Source organism: Electrona antarctica (genome assembly GCF_951216825.1).
Source record: "Electrona antarctica genome assembly, chromosome: 3".
Lineage (NCBI taxonomy): Eukaryota > Metazoa > Chordata > Actinopteri > Myctophiformes > Myctophidae > Electrona > Electrona antarctica.
In genome coordinates, this window is record NC_136808.1 from 32,469,859 (window position 1) to 32,494,858 (window position 25,000).

Here is a 25,000-nt window from a genome sequence, read left to right on the forward strand (position 1 = left end):
AGCGAGGTCACGGTTGACTTATGCTCGGAGACATGGCACATTATTGTGCTCCTACCAGCTGTCTGTCATGGCTTTGTGCTCCTGTAGGGCAGGGTGCCCGAGTCACAATTCGATGTCGACTCCACTGTCGGCACTGGTCTGGAATACAAATTTAATTTAACAAGAACAAGGGGTCTATTTTTCCCGATGCTGGAATTGATTTAATCCAATACACTTTGCCTGACACGGATAGCATAATTAGATTGGATTTGTATTCAAATCAAAGCAAGTATCCGTCTGATGTGGTGGAGGCCAGATAGCAGGAGGTACAAGCCCGGGGCCTGCGCGCTCATGCGTGAGAGAGAGAGAGTGCATGTGGGCTTCAATTGTTGCCTTGTGTCTGTAGGTGCACAAACATAATTTTGTCATTAAGCCTCAATTTTACATTGCTTCAAAGCACAAACGAGCTGTTGCTGAAATCTGCCACACAGCTCCCCTTCTGTCTCTTCTGTGTGAGTCTGTCGCTAATGTTTTATGCATCCATATTTTCTCCCATCATGCCTTTGTTCCCAGTGGTGGAAAGTAACTAAGCACATTTACTTAAGTACTGTACCGTTTTGAGGTATTAGTACTTTACTTGAGTATTTGTATTTCCAATTTCCACTACTTACTTCTACTCAGTCTCCACTACATCTCTGATCAACATATTGCACTTTTACTCCTCTACATTTTGAACACGTTATTACTAGTTACTTTGTAGATTTTTATTAATACCAGTAAGACGCCCTGAGGGCGTGAAGCGACCAGGTCGCGTGCACACATCCGCCTGGGTGAGGCAGACTGCTGGGCGAGCACTGGCACTTTGGCATGGGGGGTCAGATCAACATATGGAATTAATTCTGTACTGGTTATGTACGTATATGGTGTCTTGGGTGTGCAGGGTTTGATGATGTCAGATCAACATGTGGAATGTCAGAACAGGTCAGCTCCATATATGGAGATCTAAGAGTGGCAGTGGGGGCAGTGTCTTGAGTGTACAGGGTTTGATGAGGTCTGGCCATATATGGCCGCGCACGCACACAAGCAATTTGGTCTAATCTGACTATATATGATGATATGATGTGAAAACTGTATTTTTGAGGAGCACTAGCCCTTCCTATATACAGGTTTAATGTTTGTTTTTCCTTAGAGGAAGGAGGAGAGACCCGCACACCGCCACTTGCTGGTTCAAGAACTTTATTTTAAAGAGTCATAGCAACGTTTCGGCCTTTCGGCCTTCTTCAGGCACGCCATTGTCAATGGACATAGTTTAATGTTTGTTTTGTCACTAACACAAACATTAAATGCCATTAACAATGAACAGAGTTTAATGTTTGTTTTGTCTGTGTTTGTTTTGTCCTCAATTTTGTAAGATGATAAGAGCCTCCCTCACTTCACAAGTGATGTGATTTTTTATGTCTTATGACCAAATACACTACTACTCGTACTACTAGTACGCACGCACGCACACACACGCATGCACGCACACGCATGCACGCACACACACACACACACACACACACACACACACACACACACACACACACACACACACACACACACACACACACACACCAATGTCTCGTGGCGATGCAACACATTGTGGAGTTGTGAGCTTGTAGATCTGCTATTTTCCAAAAGATACATATGGAGCCTTGAAATGGGACATTCTGCACAATGAGTACTTTTACTTTTTGTATACTTTAAGTACGTTTTGAACCCAATACTTTTGTACTTGTCTTGTACTCAAGTACAATTTGAGGACCAGACTTTTACTTGTCTGAGACAAGTAAGAACAGAGTAGTTCTACATTGCAGTATTTTTTGCAGATACTTTTACTGAAGTGAAACATGATGTAACTTTTTTCTTCCACTTTGCTTTGTTCCACAGCGGGGGTGGACAGCAAGCAGCAGGGCCGCTGGACGAGCAGAGAGTGGACGAGGGAGGAAGAGCCATGACCCTCCGTCCAGACATCGCCTATAATCTGCTACACACGCTGTTCTTTGGCCTTCTAGCTTTCAGCACCATGAGGTGAGCTCTCAACACGCACGCACGCACGCACGCACGCACGCACGCACGCACGCACGCACGCACGCACGCACGCACGCACACACACACACACACACACACACACACACACACACACACACACACACACACACACACACACACACAATTGTTTATTGGTGTAAATTGTGCCTAATGTGCAGCTTTCAGTTATTGAATTAATCCAAATTAATTCACATGCACGCACGCACGCACGCACGCACGCACGTGCACACACACACTTACACCTACACTTACATTTCATTTCAGCCCACTTTGCCACTTGCTTTGTTCTCCTGCTCATCATCATACATATGTGGAATCCTGAGTGAGTGAATGTGAAGTTGCCAAGTGGCTGAATGGTTCACTCTATGGGCCCTCAGTACCAAGTGCCTTCCTTTGGTCCCCTAGCCACTGGCACTGGCCATGTTCTGTAGCCTAGCAACGCTACTCAGGGATTATATTGTTTGTTAGTGAGTGTGTGTTGTGGACGGTTGCCAAATGACCACTGGAAGCCTCGAGTGCACGGCGCCCTTAAATCCCAGTTTAACCGTAAAAACAAACAACCAGCAGAGATGGGGAACTGCCCATAGATCCGAAGTCCCGTTAGTCCGAACATGCATTAAGGTTGGCGAACATGCACTGCTCCCGTGCTTGCGGTTATGTTTAGGTTAGGGTTAGAGATAGGGATAGTAATTTCGGAACAATGAACCTTCTGACTAATGACACGGCACCCAGAGATGCTCCTGAACACTGATGGTAAATGGTCGACTTGATAGAGCATGGAACAGCCTATTGAGTGGTTTGAGATTGGATCCCTAGCGCCAGTGTTGGAAAGTAACTAAAGTAACTTATCACTTAAAGTAATATTATTATTACCTTTTTCCAGTAACTAGTAATATTACTAATTACTTTACAATTTGAGTAATAAGATTACTAATATGTTACCATTTCCCAAAAGTAACTTGTTACTATTTTCACGAGCCTTGGTGGTACTGAGTGTTTATTAACACCCTGAGCGGCATAAACGGAGGTCTCCGTCCTATCAAATAGTAACGCTCAGGACGGAGATTAATCACAGGACGGAACTTTATTGATATCATAATAGAGCGCATCGCTCCACAGGCTGGGAGCGCCTGTTGGGCAACATTCGATGTTAGTTGGGACATCATCCAAAATGTCCCCCCCCCCCCCCCATTTCAGTGGATGAGACCAAAAATCTTAAAACGTGAATAACTCTTGATCTAAATCAATCCGTCCAATTCTAATCAAAGATTATGTTTTTGACGGCCCATTGCGGTCCCGTCGCTATAGTCGCGTTAGAATTAATCATACCTCCCATTGTTGTCGATCTGATTTAATGGTCCTAAATATGGTGTTTGGGGTGTTAAATGACCAAATTTGACTGAGGGACTGCCATTGGATTTTTTTTTAAATGTTCATGTCATATGAAAGCAAGGAATCATAGATTCAAATTGACATATTGGTTGTTCAGTTTGACCCACCAGTTTTGGAGATATGGCTTGTGCTAGAGTAATGTATTGCAGAAACCAGCGAGTTGAGAAAATAGGCTTGAAAGGTTCACTTCTGTGGACTCTAACATTACACCTAGCTACATGTTTAAGCATTTATATCATATTACATGTCGATTTCAGCTCTGATATTTATTTCAGGCATGCTCTGTTATAGGAAGAGTCTGCCTGTGCTATTAACTCATTTAGGATAAAAAAAGAAAAAAAGAAAGCAGTTTTTCTCCTCTGGATAAAAGCTGGAGGCTCCACGATGGCAGCCCCTCAGTCAAATGTGGTCACTAATGGTAGACTGGGTTGGGATGGAGTTGCTTTGCAGGCTGCTGATCCGCTCTAGGGCCCTCATTTATCAACCGTGCGTACGCCAAAATATGGGTGTACGCCGAAATTACCGCAATTTTCGGCATTTACGATTTGCGCCAACGTTTGATTTTAAACTTGAGCCAAGACAAAAACCACGTCTGGTCGGGAGCTGTCGTACGCTTTGTCCTCACCTGTTTTTCTGTCGTAGAACAGCGGAGCAGCATTGTTTGACCAGCTGAGAGGCTGTCACAGGCATCGAAACATATGTATTCACTGATCACTCCTAAAATGTTTATATAAAACTGTATAGGTATATATGGGCTAAATACATATAAGATGTGTCTTTGTGTCATATGAAATTAGTAGGAGATTTCCAACTTTACAAGTAATTAAAATCGCGCAATTAAAAACAATGTTGCAAGTTAGATGCTTAAGCCATTTAAACAGTGTTTTGCATGAGCGCATACATGTGAGGATTTGGGCTGTCTGTGCTGAAATATTTCCATGACGGGACGTTGGAGAGTACTATAGGCTAGTGCAGTGCTGCAGCTGCGGAGAGTCCCAACGTGGGTAGCCTACTGTAGCCTAATCTACAGCAGGCCGATGTCTTTCTGGAGTTACGGTATGTGCAATCTCCTCCTCGTTTAATAAACCCGACGCGTCGCTCGAATGCCAGGTAGGCTACCCAGCCAGCCCACCACCACCAGTGCCCAGCCACTGCAGCGACTGCGAGGCAATCTAAATAGTCTGTCGAACGTGCGGTGCATGGTCAGTTGGTCACGGTCACGGACGGACCACAGTGATAGAGAGAGACAGACAGACAGGACAGGAGGAGCACCTATGCAAAACAGCAGCGTGTGTGTGCCTATTTGTTATTTAATTCATGGTTCACAGGTTCAGGTTTTCGTTCACCAATATATCTTGTTGTATATTAAATTAAAAAGACTTTAATAATTTAATATACAACTAACAACACACAGTGACAGTTGCTTGCAAATTGCGATATGTGCGTGCGTGCGTGCGGGGGGGGGTGATGCGGGCAGCAAGGGAAGCGAAGCGAGAGGAGAAACAGACAGCGTAGTCCTACAGCTTTATTTAATTCATGCAGGTTTATTTATTTAAGATACAACAAGTTGCTTGTGCGTGCGTGCGTCTGTGTGTGTGTGTGTGTGTGTGTGTGTGTATGGGAGGGGGCAGCAGAAACTTTTTTTCCCCTGTAACCATGGTTTCCAGGTCGTATTGCAGTTGTTCATGTCGCAAAACCGAGGGCGCGGCTAGATTTTATAGGGCGTGCCAGATTGATTTCAGCCGTCACATTTATCACTGCTAGGAATGAAATTAGGAAGGAACAGCTGTCTGCGATCACTTTGTAAATGCCGACCCGACGTGGGTGTACTACGAATCCTACACTCGAATTTGGGGCAGATTTTACACTCGATTGATAAATGAGGGCCTAGATCTGGTCAGTAATGGTAGACTGGGTTGGGATGGAGTTGCTTTGCAGCCTGCTGATCCGCTCTAGATCTAGACCAGGGCTTCTCAACGACCCCCCCCCCCCCCAACCCCCCCCCCCCCCCCCCCCCTCCCCACCACTAATACAAACTAACTGCAAAAATATCCTTAATAATAGAGAAGATATGTCATAAATTAATACTGAAACCAGATATAATCATTAAGGAAAGTGTATGCATGCACAACGTACTACAGTATGTAAACTTAATTTCCATTTTCCAGCCATTCATTTGCAATAATTTGGGGACCTCCCAAAATAATTTGGCGACCCCCCGAGTCGACCCCCCGAGGGGTCGCGACCCACGGGTTGAGAAACCCTAATCTAGACTCTGGAGCGGACACGGAAATGATACACACTTGTCTGTATGTGTGAATTATCGGATGCAGAAGGGCAGGCCTTAAACCGTCCGGAACAAACTGGGTAGTGAGAGAGTTAGTATAAAATAAATGACTGCATTCACAAAAGTAAGTTTGATTGCTTTTAATGCATGGCATCAGGTTGGGATTCTGTAAGCACTTTCAGCACTTTCTCTAAAATGCTGATTGTGACCGAACGGCTGAATGTGCCAAGAGGCATTAATTTCTGTCAGAATTCCCCTATGCATTAAAACGCACTCAAACAAGTTTCTGTGAAGCTTTACTTTTGTTCCGCATGCAAGCATACATGCACACACACACACACACACACACACACATGTCACACATGCACGCACGCACACACGCCCGCACTTACACAGACACACACTAAGGTGCTGCTTTTCTCAAATGTCTTTAGGGAGTGTCAGCCCTCTTCATCTCTCTTACTAATCTTCCCTCTCTCTCTGTTTCTCTTTCCTATCACTCTGTTCCATCACTTTCCTGCGCCTCACCATTTTTTTGTTTTGTTTCCCTTTGTCTTCATTTTGCTGATTTATTCTAATCTCTCTATAATCTGGTCTCATTGGACTTGATGTTCCAGACTGTGCTTGATGTCTCCTGGATGGGATCTTTGATCTCATTTCCTCACCAAGTGAAGTTGAACAACAACAATTTAGCCATGAATCTCTCTCTCTCTCTCTCTCTCTCTCTCTCTCTCTCTCTCTCTCTCTCTCTCTCTCTCTCTCTCTCACCTAGTACAGTCAATGTATTGTATTGGTTTGTAGCTGTAGGAAATGGAAAAGCGAAATCATCATTTATACGTGTGTATATATATATATATATATATATATATAGTTTATATAGCTAGTTTAACTCTCTTCTCACTTTACCCAACGTCCACTCTTAATTCCCAACATTGATTTCCTCTGCAGGTCTCTCTCTCTCTCTCTCTCTCCTCTCTCTCTCTCTCTCTCTCTCTCTCTCTCTCTCTCTCTCTGTGTATAGCCTACTTAAAATGAGTCTGTGGTTGTCCAAAGTGCATCAGTTGGGTCAGCTGAAGCTGAACTCATGGAGGGATGGAGGTAGCTCACCTCGGAACAGAGTTCACTTAACATGGAATCATGTCTGGAAGAATTTGTTGAGATTTGTGTGCAAGTGCAATTAATATGGTCAGATTGACTTTAAGAATTGAAATAGTACTAATGGGTTTACACGTATATTGTAATGGTCTGAATTCTGATACTGTTTTAATAAAATATAATGTTGTATTAGGTTATAATAAAGGTTTCATTGAAGGTGAAACCTTCTCTCTCTCTCTCTCTCTCTCTCTCTCTCTCTCTCTCTCTCTCTCCACAACAGAATGAAGTACATCTGGACGGGTCAGATGTGTGCGGTCGCAGCCTACGGCGTCTGTGGTCCTGACCTGTGGACTCTACTGTTCAACACACTCCGCTGCCACAACAAATCTATGGTACCACCACTAAACTACACAACAAAACTATGGTACCACCACTAAACTACACAACAAAACTATGGTACCACCACTAAACTACACAACAAAACTATGGTATCACTAAACTACACAACAAAACTATGGTATCACTAAACTACACAACAAAACTATGGTATCACCACTAAACTACACAACAAAACTATGGTATCACCACTAAACTACACAACAAAACTATGGTATCACCACTAAACTACACAACAAAACTATGGTATCACCACTAAACTACACAACAAAACTATGGTATCACCACTAAACTACACAACAAAACTATGGTATCACCACTAAACTACACAACAAAACGATGTATCACCACTAAACTACACAACAAAACTATGGTATCACCACTAAACTACACAACAAAACTATGGTATCACCACTAAACTACACAACAAAACTATGGTATCACCACTAAACTACACAACAAAACTATGGTATCACCACTAAACTACACAACAAAACGATGGTATCACCACTAAACTACACAACAAAACTGTGGTATCACCACTAAACTACACAGCCGTTCTTCTGCATTGGTGGTGTTCTAGAAAGAGTACCGCAAGGGAAAGCTGAAAGAGAGATTCTATTTATCTATATCTACCCAAAGTTTTCTTTAATTCCTTTATTTCTTTTGTTAAACGTGGTCCTGTATACCCCATTTTGCCATCGATCCATGCATCTGCGATTTATTGCACTCTGCCCGTGGCTGTGACTGATAGATGGCACTCAACTTTTCCCACTCAAAAGACTTGTGAAATAAATAGCGCTGCAGACCACTAGGTGTCACTGTGGTCACAACTTGAAGACAAGGCATGAGAGCACATGAGATCACATGAGAGTGGCTCCAATTATTCTGCTCTCTTCGGCGGTGGCGGCGGTGGCTCAGGGGTAGAGTGGCTGGAGTTCAAACCTGGGCTCCACCAGAGTTAGTGTCGAAGTGTCCTTGAGCAAGACACTGAACCCCTAATTGCTCCTGATGTGCTGGTTGGTGCCTTGCATGGTTTCCGCTGCCATCAGCGTATGAATGTGTGTGTGAATGGGTGAATTGATGCACAATCTATGTAAAGCGAGGCGCTATATAAATGCACCATTTACCATTTTACTCTTCCGTCCGTGATTCTGCCTGCTCTCTCTCTCTCTCTCTCTCCATCTGTCTGTCTGTCTGTCTGTCTGTCCGTTCCGCTCTCTGTCTCTGGCCCTGTCTTTTCCCATTTTATGATTGTGGTCTTTTATCTCATTATCTGTTTCCGCTCTCTCTCTCTCTCTCTCTCTCTCTCTCTCTCTCTCTCTCTCTCTCTCTCTCTCTCTCTCTCTCTCTCTCTCCATTTTCCCAGATAAGGCTCGTCAGATACACAGTTCCACTGGTGATGATTGGTTGTCTGTATTATAAGGTATGCTGGTTGTTATGTTCATTCTTTGCATTGTGTGTGTGTGTGTGTGTGTGTGTGTGTGTGTGTGTGTGTGTGTGTGTGTGTGTGTGTGTGTGTGTGTGTGTGTGTGTGTGTGTGTGTGTGTGTGTGTGTGTGTGTGTGTGTGCGCGCGTGCGTGCGTGCGAGAGTCATTATGGAACCCTGCCAAGTTTGTGCTGTACTGCGAAAACGACGCGAGGAGGATATGCAGTCATTAAAATATACTGTTTAGTTCTATGAGGGAAAATGTGATTGTGGGATGAGATAAACAGATCGAGATGAAAAGTATCATCTTCTTTCGCATTTTATTTCACGGTTTGAAGGTTTCAAATGGCTTATCAAAGGCAAACGCGTTGTTTTGACTGTGGCTATTTGGAGGCCCGCTACGATTTACAATGTGGATTGATGTGGTGCTTTTAGAACAGTGTATGCTCCCATCCTCCTTTTAGAACAGTGTATGCTCCCGTCCTCCTTTTAGAACAGTGTATGCTCCCGTCCTCCTTTTAGAACAGTGTATGCTCCCATCCTCCTTTTAGAACAGTGTATGCTCCCGTCCTCCTTTTAGAACAGTGTATGCTCCCGTCCTCCTTTTAGAACAGTGTATGCTCCCCGTCCTCCTTTTAGAACAGTGTATGCTCCCGTCCTCCTTTTAGAACAGTGTATGCTCTCGTCCTCCTTTTAGAACAGTGTATGCTCCCGTCCTCCTTTTAGAACAGTGTATGCTCCCGTCCTCCTTTAGAACAGTGTATGCTCCCCTCCTCCTTTTAGAACAGTGTATGCTCCCCTCCTCCTTTTAGAACAGTGTATGCTCCCGTCCTCCTTTAGAACAGTGTATGCTCCCGTCCTCCTTTAGAACAGTGTATGCTCCCCTCCTCCTTTTAGAACAGTGTATGCTCCTGTCCTCCTTTTAGAACAGTGTATGCTCCCCTCCTCCTTTTAGAACAGTGTATGCTCCCGTCCTCCTTTTAGAACAGTGTATGCTCCCGTCCTCCTTTTAGAACAGTGTATGCTCCCGTCCTCCTTTTAGAACAGTGTATGCTCCCGTCCTCCTTTTAGAACAGTGTATGCTCCCGTCCTCCTTTTAGAACAGTGTATGCTCCCCTCCTCCTTTTAGAACAGTGTATGCTCCCGTCCTCCTTTTAGAACAGTGTATGCTCCCCTCCTCCTTTTAGAACAGTGTATGCTCCCGTCCTCCTTTTCACTGGTGGAAAACGTGTTCACATTTTCTACTGAAGTAAAAGTATCAACACCAATCTTCAATCTCACATTATTGTGAGCTTGCTGATCGGCTATTTTCAAATGTCTGAAAGGCTGAAGTGGATAATGTTTTGTAAAATAATCAAAATCTACAAAGTAACTAAGTAGCTAAACCTTTCAAATAACTGTAGTGGAGTACAATACTTGGATCCGAGGTGTAGTGGAGTAGAAGTAAAAGGAATTTTAAATTGGAAATAGTCAAGTAAAGTATTTAGTATTTAAGTAAATGTACTTAGTTACTTTACACCACTGCTCCTTTTACTGTGTCTGTGCCTAGCTATCTGCTCTTTCTCTCCATCTCTCCTTCTATCTCTCCATCTCTCATTATCTCTCCATATCTCTCCATCTCTCCTTCTCTCTCTCCATATCTCTCCTCTCTCCCGATATCTCCCCTCTCTCTGATATCTCCTTCTCTCTCTGACATCTCTCTCCATATCTCTTCTCTCTCCATATCTCCTCTCTCTCCATATCTCCTCTCTCTCCATATGTCCTCTCTTGCTATAGTTCTGGCCCAGGTTGATGGAGGAGGTGTCGGAGCTGAGAGAGTTCTACGATCCTGACACCGTTGAGTTGATGACCTGGATCAGGTACACATGCAAGCATGTGTACATTACATGTGGTATACATGCATGCAGAACATGCGTTCATATTGTATACAGAACATACACTCTCCAACTCGACCCGAAAAAAATAAATGCGAAAACATCATTTTTTTGTTTACACCAAGTATAAAGGAGTGGGTTTGTGCAATGTTTACATCGCTGCACTTACGCTGAACAAATGTAAAAAACGGGAAATCTCGTTTTTGGCACTCTCGAGGAATTGATCCTGTAGCTGGACCTAGCTGACTCGCCATTTTTATGCCGTACTGTTTGTTCGCTGTGTGTCAGCCCCAAAAACACACACACAGGCAGCTCTTCATACTTTTAACGTATTTATTTCACCATGCATAGAGTTGAGTACAGCATCAGATCTGCGTGATTTCAGAAACAAACCATAATTAGAATAGATTTCGGACAATGGATATTTCAGACTGACAGTGACAACATTTCGCTCCACACCATTTGAAAATGGTAACGTACCTGCGGTCAAAGCCATTTGCCCTTCCGGGTCAATCCTCCCTCACCATACCGGTGAACTTGACGCTTATATAACCAACAGCACCGCCCCAAGGTTACATAAAGCACTTGATTGAGTTTACATTTGCGCTGTGGCACAGCTTCAATATGTCATAAATAATATGCGGCCGCATACAGCTGCATATTATCGCTCCGGACAGAATTGGTCCGGAGTACATTGTCTCTGCCCGAGAGATACCAGACTCACCCTTTTGGCAGAATGCAAATGTTGTCCAGCAGGGGGAGTGGTTCCACCAGGCTAATCCGAATCTGACATGCAGGGAGCAACATGGAGTCCACCGTACGGTATTCGTTTCCTGTCCTCTTTTAATAGTCCTTGGTTGGTCAGAGAGCTCTTCTTCTACTTTGGTTTTTCGCACATTTCTCTGGCACCGGCGCAACACTTTACTTCCCCCTAGAGGGCTGGGCCGTAATGTGTTCAGTGTAGCAGGCTGTTCAGGAGCCTTATGCCCAGGCTGTGGAAGCTGCACCGTAGTCTGTTTGTTTGTGCATCATGTGATACTGTGGTATCGTCTGCCTGACGGTAGAAGTGTGGACACAGCCGCTAACACACAACACACGTCAAACCAACATCAATCTTCTTTCTCTATAGGCCCCTGATCCCTGATCCCTGTTATTTGTGTGTGCGTGTGTGTGTGTGTGTGTGTGTGTGTGTGTGTGTGTGTGTGTGTGTGCGCGCGTGTGCGCGTGCGTGTGCGTGTCACGCGTGTATCTGCGGCTGTTTGCGGGGGCTGATGAGCGATGAGAGCCGATAGGCCGGCATGAATAAGACATGATAAGACGGGGCGTACTGGAGAGCCCAGCTGTTGGCAGCACCGTTGCCCACCTCAGGGCCTCCGTGCCCAGGCTTTTTATCAGACCATCAGCCTGATGGGATCTGCTATACGAAGCAACGATTTGGCTTGGCTCCTCAATGTGCGCGTGCTACGTAGTACCTACAGTGCATGTGTGTTTTCATATGCACTGTATCTGTGTGTGCCTGTGCGGCTGTCAGTCGCCGGTTATCAGATTGGATTATGTGATGAATGAGGGCATCATGGAAAAGTACATCTGCAAGTCATTTCAAAACGTAAACCATCGCAAAATGTAAATGTGTACCCTAGCAGGGCTATATCCATATTCCATTACACGTGCTTGCATGCATGTGTGTTTGTCTGTACAAAATATGTTGGATAATGTGCTAATCAGGCTTGCGTGGGGGAATGCCTGTGTGTGTACTGTATGTCATATGTGCACGTGATCCCGAGCACGTACGCCGCGTTGTGTGTGCGTGCCTGTGTCCCACCTATCTCACTGCTCCGCCTGAAAGAAACAGAGTGCTTATACAGACAGTGAGACCGAGGGAAGGGAGTACATTTCTGCGTGTATTCGTGCATTCATCCGCGCGTGTGCGACTGTGCGCGTGTCAGTATATGCAGAGATGACACGGGTTACTTTCCCTCAGGGTCTAATCCCATTAGGCTATGAGGATTAGGGGCTGCCTGGAGTTACCTTGGCGAGGGCTGAGCGTGGGGCGGAGCGCTAAGCTTCTTGCTGCCACACTAATTACATTCCTGATGAAAGCATTAAGCAGAGGAGATCGCGTTACTCCGACTCCTTACCCAGAAGAGGTACCTTTTCTTTCATATGAAGGAATCACGGGAGATTTCTAAAATGACGCTTTAATGGGGAAGGATTGTGTTTACATTGCAGTATATATTTCTGGTTTATTTTACATCTTCACAGATCTGTGCCGGCAATTCTATCGAGAGATTATAGCTGCGTAACAGGTCCCACCAACATTTTTCTGCTTGTACTTAAGTGACAAATAAAAGCTTAATTTTCTTTTTGATTCTAGAGGTCTGGACTGTGGTTTGGTTAAACATAACAGTTGTGACTGTTGAGATTTGATTTATGTGATATGTCACATACAATCAAATGATATACATAGGCCCGGGCGGCTGGCGTAGCCGTCTGGGCACCCTGGCTGGTAATGCAGTCTGGCAGTGTCCCGTGGGTTCGATTCCTGATCCCGACGGCCATTACTGTGTGTCACCCCCTCATCTCTCTCCCGATTTCCCGTCAGCCTACTGTATACTTATCCCTCTATAAAAATAAATAAAATAAAGGCGAAAGCCACAAAAAAAATCTTAGAAAAAAAGATATACGTATTTGGCCTTGATAGTGCCGTAATGCCTGATTTTGCACTTGGTTGCATGCTCAAAATAGACGATCTGCTGCGACACGTTGTGAGCTGGTAGATCTGCTATTTTCTCTCTTCACTCCACTACTTTAGTTTTCCTCAGTGAAAAAATGTAGTCAACAGACTTTTTTTCGACGGAATGAACACTGCAGGCCACGGTGGCCACCACAATGAAGTGATTCAACACTGCAGGCCACGGTGGCCACCACAATGAAGTGATTCAACACTGCAGGCCACGGTGGCCACCACAATGAAGTGATTCAACACTGCAGGCCACCACAATGAAGTGATTCAACACTGCAGGCCATGGTGGTCACCACAATGAAGTGATTCAACACTGCAGGCCACGGTGGCCACCACAATGAAGTGATTCAACACTGCAGGCCATGGTGGCCACCACAATTAAGTGATTCAACACTGCAGGCCATGGTGGCCACCACAATTAAGTGATTCAACACTGCAGGCCACGGTGGCCACCACAATGAAGTGATTCAACACTGCAGGCCACGGTGGCCACCACAATGAAGTGATTCAACACTGCAGGCCACGGTGGCCACCACAATGAAGTGATTCAACACTGCAGGCCACCACAATGAAGTGATTCAACACTGCAGGCCATGGTGGCCACCACAATGAAGTGATTCAACACTGCAGGCCACCACAATGAAGTGATTCAACACTGCAGGCCACGGTGGCCACCACAATGAAGTGATTCAACACTGCAGGCCACCACAATGAAGTGATTCAACACTGCAGGCCACCACAATGAAGTGATTCAACACTGCAGGCCACGGTGGCCACCACAATGAAGTGACTCAACACTGCAGGCCACCACAATGAAGTGACTCAACACTGCAGGCCACGGTGGCCACCACAATGAAGTGATTCAACACTGCAGGCCATGGTGGCCACCACAATGAAGTGATTCAACACTGCAGGCCACCACAATGAAGTGACTCAACACTGCAGGCCATGGTGGCCACCACAATGAAGTGATTCAACACTGCAGGCCATGGTGGCCACCACAATGAAGTGATTCAACACTGCAGGCCACCACAATGAAGTGACTCAACACTGCAGGCCACCACAATGAAGTGATTCAACACTGCAGGCCATGGTGGCCACCACAATGAAGTGATTCAACACTGCAGGCCACCACAATGAAGTGACTCAACACTGCAGGCCACCACAATGAAGTGATTCAACACTGCAGGCCACGGTGGCCACCACAATGAAGTGACTCAACACTGCAGGCCATGGTGGCCACCACAATGAAGTGATTCAACACTGCAGGCCATGGTGGCCACCACAATGAAGTGATTCAACACTGCAGGCCACCACAATTAAGTGATTCAACACTGCAGGCCATGGTGGCCACCACAATGAAGTGATTCAACACTGCAGGCCACGGTGGCCACCACAATGAAGTGATTCAACACTGCAGGCCATGGTGGCCACCACAATGAAGTGATTCAACACTGCAGGCCACCACAATGAAGTGATTCAACACTGCAGGCCACCACAATGAAGCCGGTTGCTCTGCGCAATAAGAGACACCAGGCCGCAAGCAGATAATATATCCGCAATTTACAGCTGCCAGTTAAACCATAAACTGTAAGGACTGCTGTGTTTTCTTTTAGACTCAGAGTCGTATAAGGTGGACACTTTTAGTGCTCAGTTTGAAGTGCCCGAAGCCTGTAAAACTCTTGTGTGAGGTAAACAGCAACTCTCCCAGCCTGTAAAACTCTTGTGTGAGGTAAACAGCAACTCTCCCAGCCTGTAAAACTCTTGTGTGAGGTAAACAGCAACTCTCCCAGCCTGTAAAACTCTTGTGTGAGGTAAACAGCAACTCTCCCAGCCTGTAAAACTCTTGTGTGAGGTAAACAGCAACTATCCCAGCTGTCCTCCGTGATCCCTGACCTTATGGCTTGGAAAAATATTAAGGCCTTAAGACCAATATGATAATGAGTAATATGCGTTATTTTAAGAAACGTACATTGACAATTCATCCCAGGAAGCTGTACAGCTGAAGGCTGATGCTCTGTTCTAAATGGGAATTCAATAAATCAATATCAAGTCTTCAGTGGTTACACTCCCTCTGTCTCTGAGTTAGAGTTTGGAGTGTGCAATTTTTAAAGTTGCATCGGTAGTTCTGTCTAGGCTGCAATGTACTCTCTCTCTCTCTCACTCTCTCTCTCTCTTTCTCTCTCTCTCTCTCACTCTCTCTTTCTCTCTCTCTCTCTCACTCTCTCTCTTTCTCTCTCTCTCTTTCTCTCTCTCTCTCTCTCTCTCTCTCTCTCTCTCTCTCTACCCCTCCCAATTTTCTCTCTCCCTTTCTCATCTACTGTCTGGCTTTGTCCCCTGGTCTGTGATTCATGTGTTTCTTTCTTTTATCCACCCCTCCACACGCATGCACGCACGCACGCACGCACGCACGCACGAAAGCACGCACACACAGACACTCGCAGTGTGTCTTTCTGAAGCTCAGCCATCAACCCAGATATTTCTTATCATTTGGAATGTTGTCTACAGCATGCAATTAATTTTCCCTGCTTTGTTCTCACAACTATTGTTGTGTTTTTGATGCTCAGCCATGCAGAATAAATCCACTGTTATTTTTTTTAACAATTAAGACAACTGAATGTTTGTTTGAATTTTAATCTTTCATCCTAGTCCTGTTTTTCTCCTGCCATCGCGCATTGTCAACATGTTGTGTGTGCATTCTTTATCCTTGTGTGAACTGAATCGGCAGTAGTGGCTCAGGGGTAGTTCGATCCCGGGCTCCTCCAGAGTTAGTGTCAAAGTGTCCTTGAGCAAGACCCTGAACTAATAATTGATTGATTGATAGATTTTTATTTCACAGTATGCAGAATGTTATTGTATTTCAACTCAATACAATAACTGTTACTTTGTGGACGATCCATGATAAAGCATTACACTTATTTACAACAGGGTCCACCATTTTGAATTCATCTGCTCCTAATGTTTGCAGGTTGGTGCCTTGCATGGTTTCCTCCGCCATCGGTGTAGGAATGGGTGAATGTAATGCACATCTATGTAAAGCACATTGGATGAAAGCAATATATAAATGCACCATTTACCATTTAAAACCAGTAGAAATGCAAAGCCTCTCGGTCTGGGGCTTTCCCTCTCCCAAGTTTGTAGTAGGTTTTTATGAGTAGGTTTTTATCAGCCTACCGTTAGTGGCTCTGTGACTACAGACTATGGAGCCACTTGCCATGTGTGTTAGCATGTGGAACAGTGCATGTTTGGGAACGGCTAGGGTCAAGCCTGCAAGCTTTGTTTGTCACAGACGTCTCGGGCGGAGGGAAGCTCATGTCCGATGATGGGTCGTGCCGTCCACGGTCCATATGACTCTCAATGACTTGTGCTTGAGGGCTCTGCAGTTGATCAGTGACTGAGGCCGTTTATGGTCCATCTATTACGTTATATCACAGGAATTAGTTGAGGAAGACGTATTCATCATATGCACGTCCATGCTTGCGCTCTCTTTCTCTCTGATCTCCAATTGGATATGTAACGGGCAGAGGCTATTATTCACTACCTTCTTACATGAGGAGGTTGAGGTTTGTGAAAATATTCATCAGCTGACAAACTACAGTACATGCTAAAATCAACGGCATGAGAATGTCTCTTCCTTTATCTCCCCCATCTCTCTCTTTGTATCACTGCAATACATTGTGAGCTTGCAGATCTTATATATTCGGTGCGCACGCACAAACTACATACACTCTTGCATCACTGTGTTTGGAAATACTATCTGCTGTTTGAGCACACAAATACTTTATGGTAGGCTCGCCCATATGGATATATGGATAATATATTCATTAATATGTTTTTCTAAATTGTGAGTGTTGTGTTCAGAAGATTGAACGGATTTTGATTGCAGTCAATGTGATCATTTCGCCTTGCAATCAGTCGACCTGGGGTGGAGAGGGTTGGCAGCCCAAACCACTTCTTCCATGCGGAAGAACCCAAAAGCTACAGACTGCAGTAAAACCTGCAAGGAGGATTTAAAAATCAACCTTGAGTGGCACAGAGGCTGAGATGTGTGCTGTACAGCAGCAACAACGACACAAAGAACAGAAGGATTCAGACAAAGTGCCTGGAGCCTCTTAGTGTCGCAAACATCTCATCAGCCATTTTCCCCACAGACTAGCTGTCTCTAAACCCCCAACAGTGGGGACTGTAGCATGCCACTTGGACTCAGCCTCGTTCAGGTCACCTGGAAGGAGGGGGTCTGTTGCCCTGACCCGAATCACCCAGTGACTCCCGGTAACAACACTGATGATGTGTACGAGTTTGTGCATCACTAGATGTTTTATTTACTGTTGATATGGATTAGGCGACATGTGGGTTCACAATGCGCTGCGCTTCCAAAATAACGAAAATCACCTGCACTGCTGTCACTTTGTGCAACAACAGATAAGACGAGCTATAAACTGATCTCAACAAACAAAGACAAATGTCAGTGTGAACTGACAATAAAGCACTATATCATATATCACATCATATCAAGGGGCGGCTGTGGCTCAGGAGGTAGAGCAGGTCGTCCAATGATCCATGGGTCGGCGGTTCGAATCCCGGCTCCTCCTGTCTACATGTCGAAGTGTCCTTGGGCAAGACACTGAACCCCAAATGGCTCCCGATGTGCTGGTTGGTACCTTGCATGGCTTCCGCCGCAATCGGTGTATGAATGTGTGTGTGAATGGGTGAATGTAATGCACAATCTATGTAAAGTGCCTTGGATAAAGGCGCTATATAAATGCACTATTTACCATTTATCAAGTCTGTAGCACCTCATTTTAAGATCAACACACCTACATGCGCAAACTCTGCGCACACCGCTGTGGTATCTAGTGTTCCAGAGCATAGCAGAGCAGTTGCATGTGGGGGAAAAATGATAGCCCCGCAGCGCAAGACGCTATTATCGCTGGTCGTGGAATATAGAGCCCTAAGAGTTAAATGAACACATTGTGGACTTTACTGTGCTGGTCATGTATTTGTTCCTGTGCAGGCATACCGGTACCTGCAACCAACGGACTCAGGCGCATCCTTATGCATCCATGTACACATGAGAGACACCTGCCAATGTGTACAAAGATGGAGGGAGGGCGTTCTTCCCCCGTGTACCTTATAAAAAAATTATGTCATTATACCATTTTTATAATGTCAGTGGGGTGTATGCTGGTGCCTTCTGGCATTTACATATTAGAATATAAATGTGAAATTAAATGTAAATCAGGTTGCAGGAGGTGGACGATCTCACTGGGATGGGTGGTAATTAAATTCACCCACCCACAGAGCGAGAGAGAACGAGAGACTTTTATTGCGGGTCAAAAGGCCAAATTATCGCACACGGAGGCACTGTAATGGGCACGAATATGTACACATTCACTGGAGCATACATATGTACTTGTACTTTCATGATTTCACATGCAACCCACATGCAATCGTGACCCCCCCCCCCCCCCCCCCCCCACACACACACACACACACACACACACACACACACAGTGCTCACAGGGAGAGCGGGGGTGCAGTGGCTAGAGGTCTATTATGCCTGCTAGCCATCATCCTTGTTCAGCATTCCTGCTGAGTGGCCCACATAGTAGCCCTGAAACAAGACCTTGTCCACGCACGCACGCACGCACGCACGCACGCACGCACGCACGCACGCACACACACACACACACACACACACACACACACACACAAACACACTCGCACCATTAATTAAAATGCAACAAGCTGAGTTGCCTGCATAATCACAGTTGAGTTGAGTGACCCCAAGACACACCATCTCACAAATTGGGATTAATTAAGGATTCTGAACAGTAACCCAAACTTTGAGGACTGTGTTTTTGGAGGTCATCTGTGTCATCTGAATTATAATATGTCATTGTTTTTCTGATGGTAATGGAGGCAATCATTTACGTTTCTCTCCAATTTCTTTAAAATTACAGATACCATTCTTAGCTAAGCTTATCTAAGACTTCACTTGGTGTCAGGAAAACGTCCTTGCACTATTTTTAATCTCGCTACTATTGAATCTATTGAGTGGTAACTTTTTCTATCACAGTCTGGTATGGTCAAAGAGAAGCTGCAGACAATCGTTGCAACTAAGATCAAAGGATTGAGGCTTACCTCCCTGAGAATCCATCTACAGTACGTAAGAATGATCAATTCAAAAGCCTGGAATATCATATCTGACCCCTCCCCCCACTTCCACTTACTTCTCTTACTGCTTTTATAGCCAGACAACTATTCCACAATCTCTGAATGCTATACACCTTCTGAAAGGAATCTGTCATTTCCGTTCACGAAAATATATTTTAAGATATCTTAAAAATGTATTTTTGAATTTCCATTGAATTCCGTTTCTTATTATGCAAGTTATATAGGCTTTGATTATTTTGATTTACATTAGGTTATATTTGCACAACTGCGAAGACTTAACATGAGGCTAATTTCCAGAGGTCGCGTGCACGCATCCGCCTGGGTGACAGCAGACTGCTGGGCGAGCGCTGGCGCTTTGGCATGGGGTCAGATCAACATATGGAATTAATTCTGTACTGGCCATATATGGAGCGTGTATTGAGTGTACAGAGTTTGATGAGGTCAGATCAACATATGGAATGTCAGAACAGGTCAGCTCCATATATGGAGCTCTAAGAGTTTGAGGTCAGATGTAGAGTTGCTGGCCAGCTCCATATATGCAGATGTAGGTGGTGATCCAGTCTTCTCCATGTATGGTTTTCCAGGGTTAGATGAGGTCAGTGTCGTGATCTTCATATATGGAGATGGCCATATATGGTGGCGTGACATGTCACGAGGCGTGACCATATATGGAGGTGTGATGTCACGAGGTGTGACCATATATGGAGGTGTGATGTCACAGTGATGTCACGAGGCATGACCATCAATGGAGGTGTGATGTCACAAGGCATGACCATATATGGAGGTGTGGGGTGACTAACTAACTGACGGACGGACGGACGGACGGACGGATGGGAGATGTAGGTTTTCATAGTAAATGCGACCTATGGTCACAATAATATAAAAACATGAAATACGCCATTCTGCAAAGTAATATAAGTACTTTTACTTTTGGTAATTGAAGTAAATTTTTATGCCAATACTTTTGTACTTTTACTCAAGTCAATTTCAAATTCCAGACTTTTGCTTGTAACAGATTACTTTTTACTTTTTACACCACTGGGGTGCCTCATGTTGACTAAAGTTGCCTGACAAGTACAAGAATTAGCAATACTGGCACAGTGGGGTCTCATTGAGGATAAGTTGAAAGCAACACAGCACGCTACTTAATCAGCGTTTCGGTCACACAGACTCAATATCCTTGAGGAAGATGTGTGTGTGACCGAAATGTAGATTTGATTTTAATCATTTCAATGCAGAGGTATTCAGAGTGTGTGTGTCCGTTTCATCCAAGTACATTTACTTAAGTACAATTTGAGGTATTTGTACTTTACTTGAGAGTATTTTCAATAATAGTACTACTCCACTACATCTCAGATCCAAATATTGTACTTTTACTCCACTACATTTATTTGACAACTTTAGATACTAGTTAACTTTGTAGATTATTACAAAACATAGCCTACAGTAACCACTTCAGCCCCTACATTACGACCATTTGAATATAACAGATCTACAAGCACACAATGCGTCGCGATGTGTCTCATTGTAAGCTTGTAGATCAGTTATTTTCAAAGGATTATTTGAATTTTTTAAATGGGACATTCTGCATAATGAGTACTTTCTACTTTTGGTACTTTAATTACATTTTGATGTAGAGTATTTCTATATTGCAGTATTGATACTTGTACTTAACCCAATTTGGACTGAGGCCGATTTAAAAAAATATGTATATACAGTAGCACTAGCAGCAGCATCATTTTTTAAAAATACTGTAGGCCTACATACTGTACAGAACCCCAAAAGGGGTTCCCGTCCAGAAGGGTAGGGTTACAAAAGGGTTCCCGCCTATTAAAAAAAAAAGTGGGCACTTTTTCCAGCACTGCTGAGCACATTCTCCTGTGAAAAGAAACATTATGTCTATATGCATGTCCTGCAAGAGGGTGACAGTCATCTTTCAGACAAGCAATCTCCAATGCACATGATGTGTAGCCATGATGTGTAGCCATGCAATCAGCTCTGCAAGGCCTCAACATGGGCAACTCCTCCTCTGAGTAGGAATGACTTTAGATTAAAATGCCCCCTAGGTTAACACAACACTTTAGATGTTGGTGTGTGTGTGTGTGTGTGTGTGTGTGTGTGTGTGTGTGTGTGTGTGCGTGTGCGTGTGCGTGTGCGTGTGCGCGTGTGTGCGTGCGCCTCATTGTTTGCATTACACCACAGGGCTTTTTACAGAAACCATGTCACACTGAAAATCCAGAAATATTTGCACATCTCTGCTAATACACCAGATGTTGATCTAAATCAGTTTCCATTATTGAAGTGGCCTGCACCTTTTACTCTAGCTTAGAGCATGTTTTTATGATCAAAGTCATTAAATACAAGCCGCTCCTCCAAACCATCACAGAGCTAGGCTGTAGGTGCAATCTACTACTTGTGTTCATTTTGGCAGCCTTGGACATGTACATAGGTTGGTAAGAGGCTTCCAACAACTTTGGATGCCAAAAAAGCAGCTAAACAGCTCGCAAGATTCTGTGCATTCTCTAGATCTTCTACTATTGGTAGCTGCCAAATATGGCAAAGACGCTGTTACCCCTGACGGGTGTGTGGCTATTTGTAAAATTGTAAAATAAGATTTTCTCACTGTAAATTATTTACAGAATCTTGTAATAATTGGGTCCTTGTATCTAACTTATGTGGACATAAATAGATGGTTAAATGTTTGTGCGTGTGAGAGCGTGCACAAGTCATGTGCCAGACAGTGGCCTTGTGGTTAGAGTGTCCGCCCTGAAACTGGGAGGTTGGGGTTCGATCCCTGGCCGGGTCATACCAAAGACTGTAAAAATGGGACCCAATGCCTCCCTGCTTGGCACTCGGCATCAAAGGGTTTGATTGGGGGGTCAAATCTACTAATCAAATGATTCCCGAGTGCGGCATGTCTGCAGCTCACCGCTCCTTGGCTGCGGCTCACTGCTCCAAGAGATGGGTCAAATGCGGAGAACAAATTTCACCGCGGTAACGTGTGTGACAAATCGTATGACTTTGACTTTGTGCACCTGTATGTGTCATGGCAAAATGTGGTCCTGGAGACAACTATTTTATCATTGCACTGTGGACAGATTTGGTCAGTGCAACTGTGCAAGATGCACAACCATGCAAAATGCATGCAGAAGAAAGTGTTGAGATGATGAGATCAGAATGATGGTCTGTTAATAAGAGGGGTATAGGAGATGGTGCCTTTGCCATTCACCCTCCAGTATGTGTGTGTGTTCATTATTTATTTATTTTATTCATTTTAAGTCACATATTATTGTATCCTATTCCTAATGTAGGGTGTGGTAGGGTTGGTTTAAGCATGCAGCCACACCTGGCTTGAGTTTAACTTATTGAGAGTGAGGAAGCAGTGCAGCAGCCGCCGCCTGTGGCTAGCGACCCCGCCAAGGAGCCACCCACCATTGTGACCCAGCTGCAGAGCCTCCTCCAAGGCAGCAGCCCGGACTCAGAGCCACCTCTGCCAGCCATGCAGGTCAGCGACAGCAAGCCCCAGGCCTCTGGTCTCCAAGAGGGAGCGGGGAGGGCAGAGGTGGCTGGTCACACTGCAGAGAGGCCCAGAGCTCTGGTCTCTAAGAGAGGGCAGGAGAGGGCAGGAGGAGGGTGGAGGTGGCTGGTGGTCACACTGGGGAGGTGTGTGTGTGCTTTTCCATGCTCCAGATTCGTCCGCTCTGGATCTCCGGCGCTGTATGCAAGCTATTCTGCCCACAGTAGGCAACCACAGCGCTACCCGTTGTGAGGTTGTAGATCTGCTATTTTCAGAGTGCAACCAAACATAAACATTTTAGTTTTTTATAGTCGTACTGGATCTCTTCTCCACTAGTCCCTCCCTAACATTTTAGTCTAGTTTTTATTTGCTGAGGAAATTGTCTAACTCTCATGAGAGCTTAGCTTTTATTTCATTCAATTTCAGTTTTCGTCAGTGAAAAGGGTATAGTCGGCGAAATCAACACTGACATAGCATGTGTGCACAACCAGCATACGTCTGCGCAGCATCACTAGCATCTATCAAAAATAAGCAGCAAGTATAGTATAGTTTTATGCTGTCATTGTCTGACAAGAATGACATGCAGAAGAACTGTCAAAAGATGCCTTGTTGGTATACCGGTAGTCTTCTTAACATTTCCATTTGTTCGTTGGACCAAGTGTCCCATCACTGCCGTGGAGATGGGGAAACTCTCGTTCTCATTCAAATCAAACATGCCAAAGAAAGTAGCCATCTTTTCGTCAAGGTAAACAGACTATCCGGAGGCATTCGGCTGGTTACCACGGCGATGACAGCTGAGAGCTGTCAGATGACAGCCTGTTCCAGAGACATCTTCCTGACACTTTGTTTGAGCACAAAATGCTTCAGTGTCTTCAGACACTTAGTGTACAATGTCTGCCGTCTCGTGACTATAGAAACTGACTGTTTTAGCGTCTTACCACATCGGCGGCATCTCACAATGTCACAGTGTCTGGTGATTCTATAATGCTGAAACCTTACTGACACACATGCACTAATTACTGCGCAACATTAATACTGTGAATTACAATGTGCTGGATAAAGTATGGTCCGCTGGAAAATGTGTGCTGGTGTACATTTTGTCATTTGGAATAGGCTCAGGTCTTCACTCCCCCCTTTTAAAGGAGCATTCAGTGATTTGGGTGATTTGGAAAACCACCCAGTCCGCCTCGGTAACAAAATGTGCACATGCACGCTCTACAGTGGGGGGAAGTGCAACAGCATGTTGCACAGCATTGCACAGCATGTGCACCAAGGCCCGCCCCCACTCGATCATGATTGGAGGAAGGCCCCACTCATCCTGATTGGATGAAGGTTTTGCCACCCGCCACCAAAACTGAAACTAAGGTTTTTTGACCCCAGGGGCTCACTGGGGACAGGGAGGAACTCCTTATATGGTCAGCACACTCTATAGTAGGGAGGATTATCCAGAAAAAAAGAAAAAATAAGTGATATTTGAATTAAGTCAAATCACTGAATATACCTTTAAATGACCATTTAAAATATAATATTCCAGTGTTCAAAGTCGAGAATAAACAACTTTGGTCTGTCTCTCTCTCTCTCTCTCTCTCTCTCTCTCTCTCTCTCTCTCCCCAGTTCTAAGACCCCCAAGCGGGCAGTCTTTGCAGGAAGCATGCAGCTTCTGGCTGGCATCAAGCTGTGTACGGGCAGGGTCCTCACCAACCACCCCCACTATGAAGACCAGGCCCTGAGAGAGAGGACCAGAGAGGTATCCGTAGCATTTCCACCCGATTCCCTCCAATTCTATCAACATGTAGTTTGGTTGGTTGGTTGTTCTCCTTCTTTCCCTCCATGCTTCCTTTCTTTCATTGTCTCCGCCAGGCCATAGAATATGTTTTCGCCCCTGTCTGTCCGTGTGTGTGTCCGTCCTTCCGTCTGTATACCAGCTAATCTACGGCACCGTTCGCACGGTCACTACTACACTGTGCACACACATTCCCTTGATGCCAATTCCAAAACTCTGCCCCAAATTTTCCAGAAC

At 44.8% G+C, this 25,000-nt stretch overlaps 1 protein-coding gene across 2 annotated transcripts in view; it reads left to right on the plus strand.

Annotated features, from left to right (window-relative positions):
• The window catches only part of dpy19l3 (dpy-19 like C-mannosyltransferase 3), a gene marked incomplete at its 5' end in the record, with an annotated part of 58,431 nt that overhangs the window by 26,978 nt on the left and 6,453 nt on the right, over nucleotides 1-25,000 (plus strand). For both annotated transcript variants that reach the window (XM_079496569.1, XM_079496568.1), the window contains 5 exons: nucleotides 1,909-2,049; nucleotides 7,125-7,236; nucleotides 8,610-8,666; nucleotides 10,446-10,528; nucleotides 24,595-24,727. In XM_079496569.1, the coding sequence (XP_079352695.1) occupies nucleotides 1,909-2,049; nucleotides 7,125-7,236; nucleotides 8,610-8,666; nucleotides 10,446-10,528; nucleotides 24,595-24,727 (526 nt within the window). The remainder of the gene's footprint in view (nucleotides 1-1,908; nucleotides 2,050-7,124; nucleotides 7,237-8,609; nucleotides 8,667-10,445; nucleotides 10,529-24,594; nucleotides 24,728-25,000) is intronic.